The sequence below is a fragment of the Panthera onca genome, chromosome D3, assembly GCF_046562875.1.
Source record: "Panthera onca isolate mPanOnc1 chromosome D3, mPanOnc1 haplotype 2, whole genome shotgun sequence".
Taxonomy (NCBI): Eukaryota; Metazoa; Chordata; class Mammalia; order Carnivora; family Felidae; genus Panthera; species Panthera onca.
The window spans coordinates 32,072,125-32,089,225 of record NC_138350.1 but is presented as its reverse complement, the minus strand read 5'-3'; the positions used below and the strand labels follow the sequence as shown (position 1 = coordinate 32,089,225).

General features: G+C 44.1%; 1 protein-coding gene across 5 annotated transcripts in view; it reads left to right on the top strand.

Moving 5' to 3' along the window:
- Positions 1–17,101, top strand: part of GNAL (G protein subunit alpha L) — a 152,179-nt gene that overhangs the window by 91,565 nt on the left and 43,513 nt on the right. For all 5 annotated transcript variants that reach the window (XM_060613213.3, XM_060613215.3, XM_060613216.3 and 2 more), the window contains one exon: positions 15,468–15,565. In XM_060613213.3, the coding sequence (XP_060469196.1) occupies positions 15,468–15,565 (98 nt within the window). The remainder of the gene's footprint in view (positions 1–15,467; positions 15,566–17,101) is intronic.

Below are 17,101 nucleotides of genomic sequence, written 5' to 3'. Positions count from 1 at the left end.
GGTGAACATTGACAGAGCGAGAGGAGGGGACTTCCCATAACGGTTTATTCGTCCACTTGCTTGTGAAACAACCACGTCTCGAGCCCTAGTGTCAGGACTATCCCAAGTGCTTGACATACATCAGGGAAGAAAACATGAAGATCCCTGCCCTTGTGGGGCTTATAGTCTAGCAGGGAATGCAAGGAATAAGTAGGACAAGATAACTGCATTTGTTAAAGAGTATTAGGAGGTGCTAAGGACTGCAGAGACAAGAATGGTTGGGCAGGCTTAGGCAAGGGCTAAGGTCCTGCCCCAGGATGGGAGACCCCAGGGGTGCAGGGAAGAGCAGGAGGCCAGCGTGGCTGGACAGTGAGCAGGAGGAGGCTGATGGCATGATACTAGAGAGATATATGGAGGGAGGGGTGCCGAAGAAACAGGGTCTTACGGTTACTCTGGGGACTGTGAGTGAGTAGCGCCCCGTAGGAGTGACCTGAGCTGACCTTCACTATGAAAGCGTCATCCTGACTGCAGTTTCAAAAGACGCCGTAGGTGGAAGCAGGGAGACCGGTTGGGGGAGTCTCGCCATAACCTAAGTGGCAGGTATTAGTGGTTAGAACCATGCACATGGTGAGATATTCAACCCCAGCTACAGTTTGAAAGCAGAGTCACGGTGACAGATCCCAGTGTGGTCGGTGAGGGGAAGAGGAGCATCAAAATGACATCACGCTTGGTTCCAATCAACTGGAAAGACAAAGTTGCCATCCACCCAGACATGAAGGCTGTAGAGGGGGCAGGTTTGGCCAGGGGGTGGGGGGTGGGAGTCGGGAGTTCAACACCGACCGTGTGGAGTTTAAGACGTCCACTAGACACCCAAGGAAAGACATTAGAACTGTTCTTCTCCAACTTTAAGTACCAGGTTCTTCCAAGGACAGTGCTCTGTGGTCAGGGAATAAGGAGACACTGTCATATAAGTGAGCCCAGGCTGTCCTTAGAACAGGCGCAGCAATAATCAGTGCAATGCTTAACCATCATATATAGTGTTTATTTTTTCAAAGCTTTTCCAAATATAACTCGGTTACCTGTTTCCCTGAAAGTTGAGGGACATTTTTCTTGTGGTAGGAAGAAAAGTGGATTTAGGATAAATATTATATGAAAAATGGGGCGCCTGGGTGGCTAAGTCGGTTCAGCGTCTGGCTTCAGCTCAGGTCATGATCTCACAAGTCATGAGTTCGAGCCCTGCATTGGGCTCTGTGCTGACAGCTCAGAGCCTGGAGCCTGTTTCAGATTCTGTGTCTCCCTCTCTCTCTGCTCCTTCCCTGCTCGTGCTCTGTCTCTGTCTCTCTCTCTCTCTCTGTCTCTCTCTCAAAAATAAATAAACATTAAAAAAAATTTTTTTAAAGATTATATGAAAAATATTTCTTCTTCCTGTAATCTGACAGCTGCCTTAATTTATTCCCTCTTACTGTTCCATTTGCCATGAAAATATCATTTTCTTGATATTTGGAGTCAAGGTAGGAAAAAAATTAATAAAGATCCTCCTTGTTATGGACTTCCCCCTAAAACCCTGTTGCTGGCTGCTCATTAGATGGTTTGGCTCTAAGAGATTCACGAGAGCAAGAACCAGAGCCGTTCTGTTTGTTGTGTTCCTTATGTCTTGCATAGCCCCTGGAGGTTGCTTTCAATTCTTACTGGAATAACTGCACTGATTCTGAAGGAAGCCATGTGTCTACCGTCTTGTTGTAAGTGGTTTTTCACTTTGACCTCGGTAATCGGCTAAATTCCATCTTGGCTAGCGGCCCTGCTCCCACAACTACATCTTGGTTTTCATTTTACAGTACATTTTTTAATCTTCTCCTGGCTCTCCTCTTCCTCCAGATCTCCAATCTGAGGTCCCACCCTTGCCATCCTTTCTTGCTTTATCGCTCCTTCTCTCCTCTGGCAAGCTCACTCCAGGCTTGCTGTATACAGTGGTGTATTCCCTGTCGCCCCTGAGTTCACATCCCTAGAGCAGAGCTCTGGGGTTCTCTTGATCCAAACCTCCAAAGACTTCCCATCCATTCATAGATTCCGAAAATGGCCGTCAAATGTGTACGTGCCAGGCATGATTCTAGGTGCTGTGGACACAGCAGCAGATAGAGGAGCTTACTTTCACGGAGCTGACATTCTGGTGGCGCAAACGAGAATATTGGGCCTGGCCCAGGAACAGCCAGGCCTGTGTGTCCGGAGAAGACACAAGAAGACTCGAGAAGGCAAGAGGTCCAGGAATGGGGGAGGGGAGTCAGATAATGTGGGGACTTCGGCTTTAACTCTGGGATGGGAAGCATTGGATTGGATTGGTTTGTTTTGGCTTTCTTAATAAACTCTTTTATGTGGTAAATACACAAAACGTAATATTTGCCATTTTAACCATTTTTAAGTGTATGATTTCTGTTGCATTAAGTATGTTCATGTTATTCTGCAGCCATCACCACCATCCGTACCAGAACCTTTTCATCCTCCCAAATTGAAACTCTGTTCCCATTAAGCACAAACTCCTCGTTCCCCGTACCGCACCCCCTGGAAACCGTCATTCCACTTTCTTCTCTACGCATTCCACTACTGTAGGTGCGCCATATAGGTGGAATCGTGCGGTGTGTGTCCTTTCGTGTTTGGCCTATTTCACTGAGGCTAATATCCTCAAGGTTCACCCATGTCGTAGCATATTGCAGAATTTCCTTCCTTCTTAAGACTGAATGATTTCATTGTATGTGTATACCACATTTTGTCCATCTGTGCACCCATCTGTGGAGACTGGGTTGTTAGCATGGGATCGTTTTGAACCCAGTTGTAATGTGACCAGACTTACATTCTCAAAAACTCCATGGCTCCGGAGTTGAAGAGACTGGTAAGAAAGGGTGGAAACAAGTCAGGTGGGAATCAGTGGCAATACCTTCCTGTCCCGGGTGACGCCTGCCTTCAGGAATGCAGCGGCACAGTTCCAAGATGTGATCAGAATCTGGGTGTATTCTGAAGGTACAGCCGACAGGATTTCCTTGAGGATCACACGTCGGGTGTGAGAGAAAGGGGTCAAGGATGACTCCGGGGGTTGGGCCTGCGCAACTAAATTGTGGCATTGCCAGCAACTGGGGAAGATTTAAAGTGGGGCAAGTTTTAGGGGGATAATTAGGCATCCCATTCTGGACTTCCTGAGTTGTGGTCGCCTGTTAGAATTCAGGTGTTGATGTCAAGCAGGCAATGGATGCACAAGTGCAGAGTTCAGAGGAGAGTTCACCTGGAGACATCAGTGTGAAAGTCACAAGCATGTTCATGGTACGTAAGTCTCAGGATGGAGGAACTCACCGAAGAAGTGAGTTTAGCCAGAGAAGACGACCCAGGAGGATCCGTGAGTCCATCCAGTGGTAGGAGGCTGGGAAGAGAGAAGGACGGAGCAAAGAACACCAAGCAAGACTGCCCATGGGGTCAGAGGAAAGTCAGGAGAGAGGGAGATGTCTTGGAAGCCAGGAGTACAGAGACTGTGGTCAGCTCTGTTGGATGCTGCTTATGATAGGCCAGGTAAGAGGGGACTGAGAATTGACCACTGAACCCAGCAGCTGGGAGGTCACGAGCTTAATCCTCACCTGCACAAGAAATCCCCCTTTCTTGCCTGCTAGGCCCTTTTCATTCCTTTTTTTTTTAAACTTTGTCTTTTGTTCTTGCCCCTCACAACGCTTACCCATTCTGAGCCCTCGATAACATTGGCCGAATCACACCTGTGGATGAATAACATCTATTGTTTGAGTCCACAGTGGAGGGTGTGGAGGGAATAATCACTCCCTCCACCCCACACAACTCTCCTTCCAAACACTCACTTGGTCACTGTAAGCTCCAAAGGAAGAGAACTGGCTCTGCCCTTCCCTGGTGCCTCCTGTTTCCCCGGGGCACGGCCCCAAGTGAGCTCAGGAGATGACTGCCAGCCGCTGCAGCAGAACACAGATGTGGGGCCCAGGCGGGAGGAGCCGGGGCCTCAGGTCATCTTCGAGTCTTTTTATTTTGCAATTGTCAGGAGCTCAAGAAGGCCAGGTCTGTCTGCGTTCAAAGTTAAATCTGTTTGACGTTCATTATTTATTTTTTGAGAGCAAGAGACAGACAGAGTGTGAGTGGGGGAGGGGGCAGAGACAGAGGGAGACACAGAATCCGAAGCAGGCTCCAGGCTCCGAGCTGTCGGCACAGAGCCCGATGCGGGGCTGGAACTCACGAACTCACGAACTCACGAACTCACGAACCGAGAGATCATGACCTGAGCCTGAGTCGGACACCTAACCAGCTGAACCACCCGGGCACCCCTGTCTGTGTTCACATTAAACCTGAAGTACATTCAGAAGCTAGATGAGATTGACCATCTTGTAATATCTACCACACTGTCAGCCTCCGTTAGGACACATAACTGTTTGGTCATCAAATGCTGAGATGAATTAAACACGTGCAATTAGAAATTCCAATTAGTAATTCTTGTAAATGGTTCCAGATGTTTCCCTGGGGAAAGAAAGGAGGCCCACTGCTAGGTGTGTGCCCAAGAGAATTAAAAACATGCATCCACACAAACACTCACACACAGATGTTCGTGGCAGCATTGTTCACGGTAGCCAAAAAGTGCAAACAACTCAAATGTCCACCAGATGATGAATGGATGAACAAGATGTGATCCATCACACGATGTGATATTGTTTGGCAATAAAAGGGAATGAAGCACTGATCCGTACTGTAATATGAATGAACCTGGAAACATGCTGGGGGAAAGAAGCCGAACACAAAAGACCTTGTGTTCTATGAGTCCACGTATATGAAATGTCCAGAATAGGCAGCTCCGAGGAGAGAGAAAGTAGATCAGTGATTGCCACAGGCTGGGGGGGAGGAACGTGGGGGGTGACTGCTGACAATATAAGACTTCAGGGGGTGGGGAGAGGTCACGTTCCAAAAGCAATTGTCGAGATGGCTGCACAACTCTACGAGTATACTGAAAACCATTGAATTGTACACTTCAAATGGGTGAATCGTGTGGTGTGTGAATTATATCCCAGTAAAACTGGTGCATAAGAAATAAAAAGAAAGAGGAAAAACACGACATTTAAAATCAGAGTCCCCGAAATGGAAGAAATCCGAAAGACGATCTTGCACAAACATGCACGGTGTTTGGGGTTTGGGGACAGTTTTCCTTCCCTTTTATGTTGGTTGTCTGTTGTCAGATTGGCAGCTGCTGCAGAATCGCCAAGGAGCTCCGTGGTTACCTTTGAAATACCTTCTTTTATATCTACATCGAAATTTGAATCACCAGTGCCTCCAATGTAGTGCGAGGTCCCGAAGTTTCTGGTGGCTGTTTGTCACCTCCCAGAGAGCGCTCTCACTGGTCCACCCAGCAGAGCTGCGGGGCCCCACGTTTCCCATGACAAAACCCCGCATGATTGTGTTCTTGCCCACTCAGGACACCGTCAGCTAACTTTAGGGTCCGGGTACACACGTAGCTGCCCCCATGGCAGCTCCTGGCTGCACCCTGTTTCTGTTGCAGGGGAGAGCTGTTGGTCCTTGAGGTCACTGGCAGGCACCCTACCCCTGTGCAAAGGACTCGGAAGCTCAGTTTGCAGCACAAGACCATGAAGGCACATTTCCCAAGTTGTAGCACACATTCTTATGTAAATATCCTGCACCCTTTTCTTTCCTTCCTTCTAGTAATCTTACACAGTATTCAGCCAGCTTCATTCCCTCCCCAGCTGTTAAATGGGTAAATCTGGACAAGCCACATTGGCCGGGGGGGGGGGGGGGGGGCCTTTCTGGAAGGGTCTGCAAGTCTAGGGTAAATCCAGGATCAGAAGCACTGGGTGGGAAGTTAAGCACTGCTCTTGGTTCTTTGCACAGCCGCACCATCACCTGCCTTGTGCTGGTGACCCGGCTCATCCCTCTCCTTACGTTCTGAAATCCCGAGCCCTCTCTTTCCCACACCAGCGCCTGGTGTAATGCCTTATACCAGCAAGTGTGTGGTAGATGTTTCTAGAACTCCATTCTGGAGCCTACCCGTGACTTCTGTTTCCTCGCCGTGTGTTTCCCTCTTGGCCTGTTGGAATCTGACGGCTCTTGCCCCATTCTTACAGAAACACTGCGCTGTGTTCTGTGCTGTCCTGTGTCAAAGGACTCTCCCGGACCCTCACCATTCACCGGCACCTCACGCTGTTGGTCATCACTCTCTTGGCTGTCTTGAGTCAGAATTGGCCCCCCCACGTCACCCCATCCCACGTCTCGTTTTGTCTTTCCAGCCACCTTACTTCATCTCCTTCCTCCCCTCACCCTTCACACGTGCACCTCCTGTTCCCCAGATACTGACCTGTCCCAGCCAACCTCTGCCCAGAAGAACTGTTGTATCCTGTGGAGCAGAAAAGGAAACTGAGTCTCAGTCGCTGGGATTTGATCCCAGGCACTCCAGTACAAAAATCCATGCTCAAACCATGAGTATTTTCTGATTCCATATTAGATACCGTTAGTATGTTTTACACTAAAACTTTCTCAAAGAAATGTGTATCTAATTCTATAATTGTTGCCAGCAAAAATATAGCAAACGCACTTTTAAAGACATTTACTTTAAATCTCACTTTCTTCCCAAAGAGGAGGGGTCCTCCTTTCATGTTGCCTCTCAGCACAAAAAACAAAGAATTCAGAGTGACTAAGAAGACCAAGAATAATACCTTAAAGCGTTATGTAATTATGTTCCAACAAGAACTTGTGTCAGAAAACTTGATAGAGAATTGTCTGGAAGCAGTGACTAAAGTCGTGATTCTTTGAGTCTTTTATCCCTAATGAAAATACCTAATTATTTTATTTCTGTTCCCACACAAATAAGTTTCTCTGATGAGTCTCTTAGACATTTTCCAAGTGCACAATTTTCTCAGAGAATTAGGATTTTACAGAGAGACTCTTAGGTATAAGAGTGGGAGTGTTGTGAAGGGGAAATCAAAAGCTCAAAAATTAAGTTTGTGGAGAAAGAAATACTTGAGGAATATTATGTTCTCATCACTATGAGGTCGATTTATTTAATTCTCTGCTATGGTTCGTGGATCTGATTAACTAAAACTTTATATACTTACCGCAGTTGTTTTGTGAGATTATAATTTGGAAATAAAAGTAAAATCCCTAGACAAATCTTAGTGTATCTTTTTTAAAAACTTTTTTAATGTTTATTTATTTTAGAAAGAGACAGAGTGTGAGCAGGGGGCGGGGAGCAGAGAGAGAAGGAAGCACAGAATTTGAAGCAGGCTCAAGGCTTTGAGCTGTCAGCACAGAGCCCAACGTGGGGCTTGAACTCACAAACCACGAGATCATGACCTGAGCCAAAGTCAGACGCTTAACCAACTGAGCCACCCAAGCGCCCCTTAGCGTATCTTTAAAACAAACAAACAAACAAACAAACAAAAAGTGTTTAAGGGCAGCAAAAGCCATGAAACATGGCCACAGCAGGGAGTGAAGTCCCCTAGGCTCAGCGCTCTGTACTTGGAACCACAGAGAATTCTGATTCTGCTCCAGGGTATGATTCTGCCTAATGGGTCACACTTTAGGAAGAGAGAGGAGAGACCAGAGCCATGTGGCTGTTTCTATACACAGCTGCACTTTAAAGCACCTAGAACTTACAGGTGAGATTAACAAGGTTGCAGGCTATAAGATCATATACAGAAACCAATTGTATTTCTACATACTAGCAATGAAAAAGAAATCCAAAAATGAAATTTTAAAAACCTGTACATTTAAAATAACATCCAAGTGGGGCACCTGGGTGGCTCAATCAGTTGAGTGTCCAACTTTGTCTCAGGTCATGATCTCGCAGTTCGTGAGTTCAAGCCCCGTGTCAGGCTCTGTGCTGAGCTCAGACCCTGGAGCCTGCTTCGGATTCTGTGTCTCCCTCTCTCTGCCCCTCCCATGCTCATGCTCTGTCTCTCTCTATCTCTCAAAAATGAATAAATGTTAACAAAAATTTTTTAAATAACATCCAAGAAATCTATAGAGGAAAAAATTTAACAAATGATATGAAAGCTCTATACCCAGTAAATTACAAAAGAATTTAAATAAGACATAAATAAACACATCATATTCATGGATTAGAACACTTCTCCCTTAAGTGAACTATATATTCAATGCAATCTCAATCAAAATACCAGCAGGATTTTTATAGAAATCGACAAGCTAATTCTAAAATGTATGTGGCAATTCAAAAGACCTAGAACAGCCAAAATGATGTTGAAAAAGAAAAGCGAAGCTGGAGGAGTTCACACTACTAATTTTAAGACTTACTACATGTTGCAGCAATCGAGACAGTGTATTGTTGGCGAAAGAAGGGACTTACAGTTCAGTGTGATACAGAATTGAGAGTCCAGGAATAGACCCACATGTATATAGTCTATCTCAACAAAGGTACCAAAGTAAGTCAGTGGGGAAGGTTCTTTGCAATAAATATGCTGGGGAAGCTGGATACCCATATGGAAAAAAAATGAAACTTGACCCTTTCCTCACACCATACTCAAAAATTAACTCAAATGAATCATAGACCTAAACGTAAGAACTATGACTCTAAAACTTACAGAAGAAAACTTGGGGGAAATATATATATATATACATATATATATATGTATATATATATATATACATATATATATTTTTTTTTACTCTGGGTTAGGAAAAGATTTCTTAGAACACACAAAAAAAGCATAAATGCTAAAAGGATAAAATTGATTCACTGGGCATCAGAAAATTTAAAACTTTGCTCATCAAAAGACACTTTAGAAAATTAAAATGCAAGTTCCACTTTAGGAGGAAATATTTGCAAAACCTAGAGCTGACAAAAGACTTAAATCCAGATAATTTTTTAAATCCCTTATTCTTGTAAAAGAAATAAAACTCCATACTAAGAAGGCATACAACCCAGTTTTTTTTTTAAGTGGGCAAAATATTTGAACAGACACTCAAAAAGAAGATACGCAAGTTGCTAGCAATCACATGAAAAGATGCTCAAACTCATTGGTCGTCAGGGAAATGCAAACTGAAGCCACAATTAGATACCATTACACACTCACCAGAGTAATTCGAATTAAAAAGACTGACAGAAGCAAGCATGGGAGACCATGTGGCGAAACCAGAACCCCTAGACACTGACCTCTTGACAATGTAAAATGGAATAGCCACTTTGGAAAACAATGCAGCAGGTTGGGGGGGGAGGGGTGCTGTTGGGGGTTTTTTTGGTTTTGTTTTGTTTTGTTTTGTTTTTGAAAGACAGCACACATGCAACTGGGGGAAGAGCAGAGGGAGAGAGAGAATCTTAAGCAGGCTCTGTGGCCCAGTGCAGAGCCCCACGCGGATCTCACGACTGTAAGATCATGACCTGAGCCAAAATCAAGAGTCGGACACTTAACCGACTGAGCCACCCGGTGTCCCAGTGCATCAGTTTCTTAAAGTTAAACACCTACCGGGGCACCTGGGTGGCTCAGTCGGTTGGACATCTGACTTCGGTGCAGTTCGTGAGTTTGAACCCTGCGTTGGGCTCTGTGCTGACAGCTCAGAGCCTGGAGCCTGCTTCAGATTCTGTGCCTCTCTCTCTCTCTGCCCCTCCCCCACTCACAGTCTGTCTTTCTCTCTCTCTCAAAAATAAATAAACATTGGGGCGCCTGGGTGGCTCAGTCGGTTAAGCGTCCGACTTCAGCTCAGGTCACGATCTCGCGGTCCGTGAGTTCGAGCCCCGCGTCAGGCCCTGGGCTGATGGCTCAGAGCCTGGAGCCTGCTTCCGATTCTGTGTCTCCCTCTCTCTCTGCCCCTCCCCCATTCATGCTGTGTCTCTCTCTGTCTCAAAAATAAACGTTAAAAATAAATAAATGTTAACAAAAAATTTTTAAGTTAAACACCTACCATATAATCCAGCAATTCCACTCTGGCTATCAACCCAGTCTGGTACACAGATATTCCTAATGGCACTATTCATAACAGTCAAGAACTGGAAATAACCCAAATGACCATCAACTGGTGAATGAATAAACAAAACAAGGTATATTCATACAATGGCCTAGAACTCAGCAATTTTTAAGAAGGAACAGACTGCTAAAATATACATAACAAAATGGGTGAATCTCGAAAATAATCATGCTGAGTCAAAGAAGCCAGACACAAAAAGACAAGGTGATTGCATCTATATGAAATTTCTAGAAAAGGTAAAGCTGTGGAGACAGAAGTAGATGAAAGGTGTCTGAGACCCGGGGTTGGGGCGGAACTTGGCACCAGAGAGGGGTGAGGAGATGATGGAGGCGTTCTAAAACTTGATTGCGTTGGTGGTTGCACGACTTTGTAAGTAAATGGGTGAATTTTGTAGTATGTATAGTATACCTCAAAAGCTGTTAAAAATGATTCTAAGAATAAAGTAGGCTGTCCTAAAGGAGAAAAAAATAGACGAGTGTGGGGTACGTTGTACATTTGCGTTTGCCCTCACTGGGAACAGCCATCCAGCAAAGGAGAAGGAAGCCAGCTGGCCTCAGAGCAGGTTTTGGAATCCAGGGTCGACCACTTCCTAGCCAAGAGAGCTTGAGCAAGTATCAAGTGTCCATAATCAACTCATTCTGTCCTCAGTAAATGGGAATGGAATCACCTACACGGCAGGGGTGTCTCTGATGAGAGCTTGTATATAAGGCCCTTAGAACTGCCTAGAACACACAAGGCACTCAGTAAATACTAGGTATGACCTCTTTTTTTTTAATCTTTATTTATTCTTGAGAGAGAGGAGGGGGCAGAGAGAGAGGGAGAGAGCATCCCAAGGAGGCTCCGTGCTGACAGCAGAGAGCCCAACTCAGGGCTCAAACTCATGAACCATGAGATCATGACTTGAGCAGAAGTCAGAAGCTTAACCGACGGAGCCACCCAGGTGCCCCAGCATGACCCCTTTTCATATGTGGTAACCTGCTGAGATTGCTGCCCAGGGTGGTCATAGGACATGGATGAGGGGACTGCTAGTGATTTAATGTTTGGCTTTTCTTTTAACATAGTTTCTAAAAGCTGTTTCTCAATAGAATTTTAGACATACTGTATTGAATTAGATTTGAGGACAGACAGAGATTACGAATAACAGAACGATAGTGTCGGCAGGCATGATATCTGGGAAAAAAAATGACAAAAACCTATTCAGTCTTTCTGTTAGCCAAGGGATAAAATTGAGTGTGTGTATTTTAAATGAATCAGACCTCAACTTGAGCTTTAGAAAATCCCATGTAAATAAAGGACTTCTGACCTTCCCACTGCCTATTCCTAAGGTCCGTTCGATTGTGGTGGTGGACATTATCCACTGTGTTCCCATATAAAGATCCAGCAAACATTTGTTTGTGCTTCAGCTTGTTCCAGAAAGGATTTAGTGCTGCTTACAAAGTTGTAATACAAGGTAATGAAATATGTGAAAACACAGGAGAAGGAAGTTAGGATCAGGAGAGTAAGTTATGCGGAACCGAAAGTGGAGTTAGAATCCAAAGTGTAAGGCTTGGAGACCTTGTATATAAGGCTCTTAGAATACTGCCTAGAACATACAAGGCACTCAGTAAATACTAGGTATGACCTCTTTTTTTTAATCTTTATTTATTCTTGAGAGAGAGGAGGGGGCAGAGAGAGGGGGAGAGAGCATCCCAAGGAGGCTCCGTGCTGACAGCAGAGAACCCAACTCAGGGCTCGAACTCAAGAACCATGAGATCATGACTTGACACGCATGAAGACTGACCCCAGAACAGAACCTCAGCGCTTTCGTGCGGTCAACTCAGTGACATAAATGAAAACAGCCCAAGAGCCAGAGGGTCCCTGTGATTAAAAATTAATAATAAAAGATAAAAAGCGGCTTTGAGAGATGCAGAAAAAGTATTCCCGATACTAATATTGGAGAGAGATTTTCCGTAGTCGTCTTAGAAGGGATATTAGGTAATGAGCATGAAGAATATCTTAACACTCAACCCAGGGAGGGGTTCCATACACACCACATGTGAAAGCTCTCCTTCAAGACCTGTGTGTGTATGATTTTTACTTTCTTTTTTTTAATTTTTTTTTAATGTTTATTCATTTTTGAAAGAGAGAGACAGAGCACAAGCAGGGATGGGGCGGAGAGAGAGCGGGACACAGAATCTGAAGCAGGCTCCAGGCTCTGAGCTGTCAGCACAGAGCCCGACGCGGGGCTTGAACTCACAAACCGCGAGATCATGACCTGAGCCGCCGAAGTTGGATGCTCAACCGACTAAGCCACCCAGGCGCCCCTGGTTTTTAGTTTCTATAACACAACTCAAACCCCTTTGGATTTTTTTATTTTTTTTTTTAAATGTGAAGAGCATTGACACACAATGTGACATTAGTTTCAGCTGTACAACTCAGTGACTTGATAACTTTATAGGTTATGCTATGTCAAATCCCTTTAAATAAGAATAACATAAATGTGTATTTCAGTTGCCAAATATATGAAGATCACAAGGCAATTTTTGTTCAGTAATACAGAAGAAAATTAAGAAATGTCCGTAATTTTCTTTTTTTAAGTTTATTTATTTATTTTTGAAGAGAGAAAGAGAGAAAATCCCAAGCAGGCTCCATGCTGTCAGCATAGACCCCCCCACCCCCACCCCCGTGGGGGCTTGATCTCATGACAGTGAGATCACTACCTGAGCCAAAACCAAGAGTCGAACACTCAGCCAACTGAGCCACCCAGGTGCCCCAAGAATTTTCTTTTTATACTCTCAACTTCTACATATTCTCAGTTGTCAAAAGCAAATTACATTTCTCTGTGAATCATCCTTCTTTTTTCAGACACATACACACACACGCACAGTACTGAAATTATTTTTATTTAATACTATTCATCTTAGTTGCTAATGGAGCCATACCAAAATTATTCCTCATATTTATTTCCCAGTTGGTTTAGCAAACACGTGAAAATTCTAGCTTGGCTCTGGACAACTGTTTAAATATAGCTGAAGAAGCTGAATTGGCTGACTGAGTAATGATGTTACAGAATCATTTCTTTATTTGTTGTGATATTTTTCATGGAGATAATGGTACTGTGGCTATGACTTTTAAGAGCCTTTATCTGTTAGAAACAATGTTGAAATAAAATGATTCGATGTAAGAGATGTGCTGCAAAATAGGAAATGTGGGGGAAAAGCCATGAGTTATTAAAAGAGAGAGAGAGAGAATTGGCCATGTGTTGATAAACGTGGAGGCTGAGGAATGAGAGGCCTGGGGAATTCTTCTCTCTCCTTTTGTAAGTTTGAAATTTTCCCTAATAAAAGGCAGAAGCAACAGCAGTAGCAGCTCTGGAATTTTCCATGAGGTTTTTAGAACCCCTTAAAAGTAAACATGGAGTGGGGTGCCTGGGCGGCTCAGTTAGTTAAGTGTCTGACTTCAGCTCTGGTCACGGTCTTGTGGTTGGTGAGTTCAAGCCCCGAGTCGGGCTCTGTGCTGACAGCTCGGAGCCTGCTGTGTCTCCCTCTCTGTCTGCCCTTCCCCCTGCTCTCACTCTGTCTCTCAAAAATGGACAAACATTAAAAAAAAATAAAAGTAAACATGGAGAATCCAGGCTCTCTGTCGATCTCTAGCTCTGTTCTAGTCCGACATCTTTGGTCACCAATTAGGAAGCTGAAACAGAGAGACTGTTGTTTCTGTGTTCATCTGGTGTTGTCCAGATCATCTGCTTTAAAACCACAGTGCCCGCAGTTCCTGTTCTACTACTGCTATGAACACGGACCTCAGAAATCCTGTATCTTGGATCTTGATTCAAGCACTGCTTTGTAATTCTGTCTCAGAGGCTTCAGCTCAGACTGCTGACAGAAAAAAATGATTCTGACACTTGACAAAGACAGTCAGGAACTTTATTCAAGAGACTGTTGCACTTGGGGTTTGCAGGAGGGGGAGAGAGATGGGGCTTAACTCCGAATATCACCATGACACGGGAGTTATCACTGTCTTCCAAGACCAGACCATCTTGACAATATCAAGTAGAGTAGTTTTCATTTGGGGTGTGTGTGTGTGTGTGTGTGTGTGTGTCTTCATATGGCTCTTAGAAGGAAGAAAAAAATTTTAAGGATACTGATAAAAACTCCGTCAATGGAGTGACAAGAGCAGTGGTGGGAGACACCAGAAGGAACCACAAATCGAGGGAGATAAAAATTGAGAGGTTCAGCATCTCTCCTTCATATGAAGTTCCCCTTCATTGTCAGCTGTGGATAGTTTGGATTTGTTAATGACAACAGGCAGCCAGACAGATGACACGTGTAAAGATGTGGCAAACCTTTAAAGATTGTTCCTGATTCTAGGCAGTCAGAACCTCATGAAGCTTAAGCTCAGGGCCCCTCAGTCCTACTGCCCCTTCTAGGGTTTTGTACTGAATTGCGTACTCATGATTTTCTTCTTTTTTCAAAGAGGCCCCCACAGTACTTGGATCCGCCCTTGTATGGAATTGTGAATCTCCAACAAAAGAACCAGCCCTTTATTTTTTTTTTCTCCAAAAAATCAATGCTGATTCTTAGAGAACATGGCAGCCACAGTGAACATAAGGCATCAGAAGCCCCAGACCCATTTGTGCAGATCAGAGATGGAATTGGGTGCTGCCTAGGGCTGCCAGGAAGGGCTGATGACTGATGTGGGAAGGGATATAAATATGCTAATGAACGGGTTTGTGAAATTTTACATAACTTCTTTTATATTTAGCAGCTGATGTGTTGTCATTTGGTTCCATAGCACTGCTAATTTAATTTGGGTAATTTTGGAAATAAGAATTCATAAAGCCACCTCTTACTTCGAGAGAAGGAAAGTTCTTGGCCTCCTTTTCAGGGAGGGTGCTCCTTGCCGTAATGGATGAAATTGAGCTTTGCGCTCACATGGGCTTGAGGGAACCAAAATCACAGTTCAACATTTAACTCACAGTTTTAAAAAATGCCAAAAAGCCGTGAATTAACATCCCCGAAGAGTGAAATTTTAAAGGTTTCCTTCTGGTGTACCTAATGCTTCTGGGCCGAATTTGACCCATCTGTTCAGTCATGCCCATTCCTAATCATGGCTCAGCAGCTAAACAAACTTATCATTGTAATAGGCATGATTTTTCATTGCTGAAGTGGCATTACCACTAGACAGGTGACTGAGTACTAAAAACCTTAAAATTATTCTTAAAATGGCTGTCGTATGTATAGTTGGTGAATGCCAGAAAATTACTTTTGACTTGTAGTTTTCATTTGGGGGAACTTCCTGGAACAACAAGAATGTTTGACCTGTTGATGTGAGCGATGATCACAGAGGTGCATGTTTTTGTCACGCTGATCGAAAGCCCTGTGTGGTGTATATGGCGTGTAACATCGACTCCTTCAAAGAAAACGGTTCATACGGTACCTGCAAAAATTTTTTTGGCAGTTTCTTTTTACTTTTACCTTTTGAAAAGATGATAACACATGTGCTTCCTTCTTTGTAACTTTTTCCGATTTTAGGAATTCTTTGATCACGTGAAGAAGCTTTGGGACGATGAAGGCGTGAAGGCGTGCTTTGAGAGGTCCAACGAATACCAGCTGATAGACTGCGCACAATAGTAAGTCAGCTTCTGATCAAGGCCTGGCCTGTCTGAAGCTCCCCTTGCACCCACAGTTCGCTGCCCTCCCAAGGTCGATGATGTCTCTTCAGTGCAAGAAACAAAGCATTAACATCTTACTACAGAAATCAGCTTTTAAAGTGGCACACATTTGGTGGATGGAAAACTAAAAATCCAATAGGAATCAGAAGCAGGTGTATTCATTTTACCCTGATCAGTGTTTTTAGTTCTGTTCATTTTTTTTGCTTTCTATAAAATTACAGGTATTTCCATAAATTAGACTGCACTTATTCACTGTTATATATTCATTTTGGAGCAGGGCCCCCAAGTTAAATTGTAAAATAATATCAGGGCACCTAGGTGGCACAGTCCATTGAGCATGTGACTTTGGCTCAGGTCATGATGTCATGGTTCGTGAGTTCGAGCCCCACATCAGGCTCTCTGCTGTCAGTGCAGAGCCCGCTTCGGATCCTCTGCCCCCCCCTCCCCTGCTCACATTCTCTCTCTCAAAAATAAATAAAACATTTTTTAAAAATGTTAATAAATAAATAAAATAATATCGACATCTGCAGTTGTGCCCAAGCTCTCACTTAAAGTATTAAGTGATCATCTTATACAGTTAGAAGTAGACTAGAACCTTGAAAGTAGGTGGTAATTAATATAGTAAGTAAAGACTTGATGAAAAAAATGTAAGAAGAGAAACAAGAAATAAGGAAAGGGGGGGCGCCTGGGTGGCTCAGTCGGGTAAGCGTCCGACTTCGGCTCAGGTCATGATCTCACAGTTTGCTAGTTCAAGCCCCGCATCAGACTCTGTGCTGATAGCTTGGAGCCTGGAACCTGTTTTGGATTCTGTGTCTCCCTCTCTCTGCTCCTCCCCCACTCACGCTTGCGCGCGTGCTCTCTCTCTCTCTCTCTCTCTCAGAAATAAAGAAACTTAAAAAAAAAAAAAAAAAGAAGGAAGGAAAATACTGGTGCCTAGGCTGGCTCACTGTTTTTCCCTGAAATGCTCATTTTCCTGTTTCATTTTGCTATTTTAGCCTCATTCTATATCTGTTAGTCAATAACGGGCCTGAGAAGAATGTTAATCAAGAAGCTCTAGATATGTTTGCTATTTTGATAAAAACTGTATTTAAAGTTGTTTTATATAACTCTTGGGGCGGCGAGAAATGAGTGCTTTTACATTTTAAGTCTGTAAACTCTAAAACGTCATACGTGTGGAAGAGATTTCATGAGCATACAATCTGGGAATTCACAATATTTGTTACCCACTGATGGAGCTACGCCGTGAATACTGATTTCAAGGAGAGGGTAGTTGTGTGGCCGCCCATAGGAGTTCAGGCAGCAGCATTTTGTGATGGACACTGAGAGAAGCCAATAAAAAGGCCCCAAGGAGAGGTGCTGGGTGTGTCCCAGGCAGGGACGGGAAGCCAGTCTGAAGGCAGATGTGTAATGGAAGAGTAGCCGTAAACAGATGAGAGAGGTCAGTGGAGCCAAGTGCCAAGGTCATGCCAAGGAACTTGGATTTTCCTCCAAATG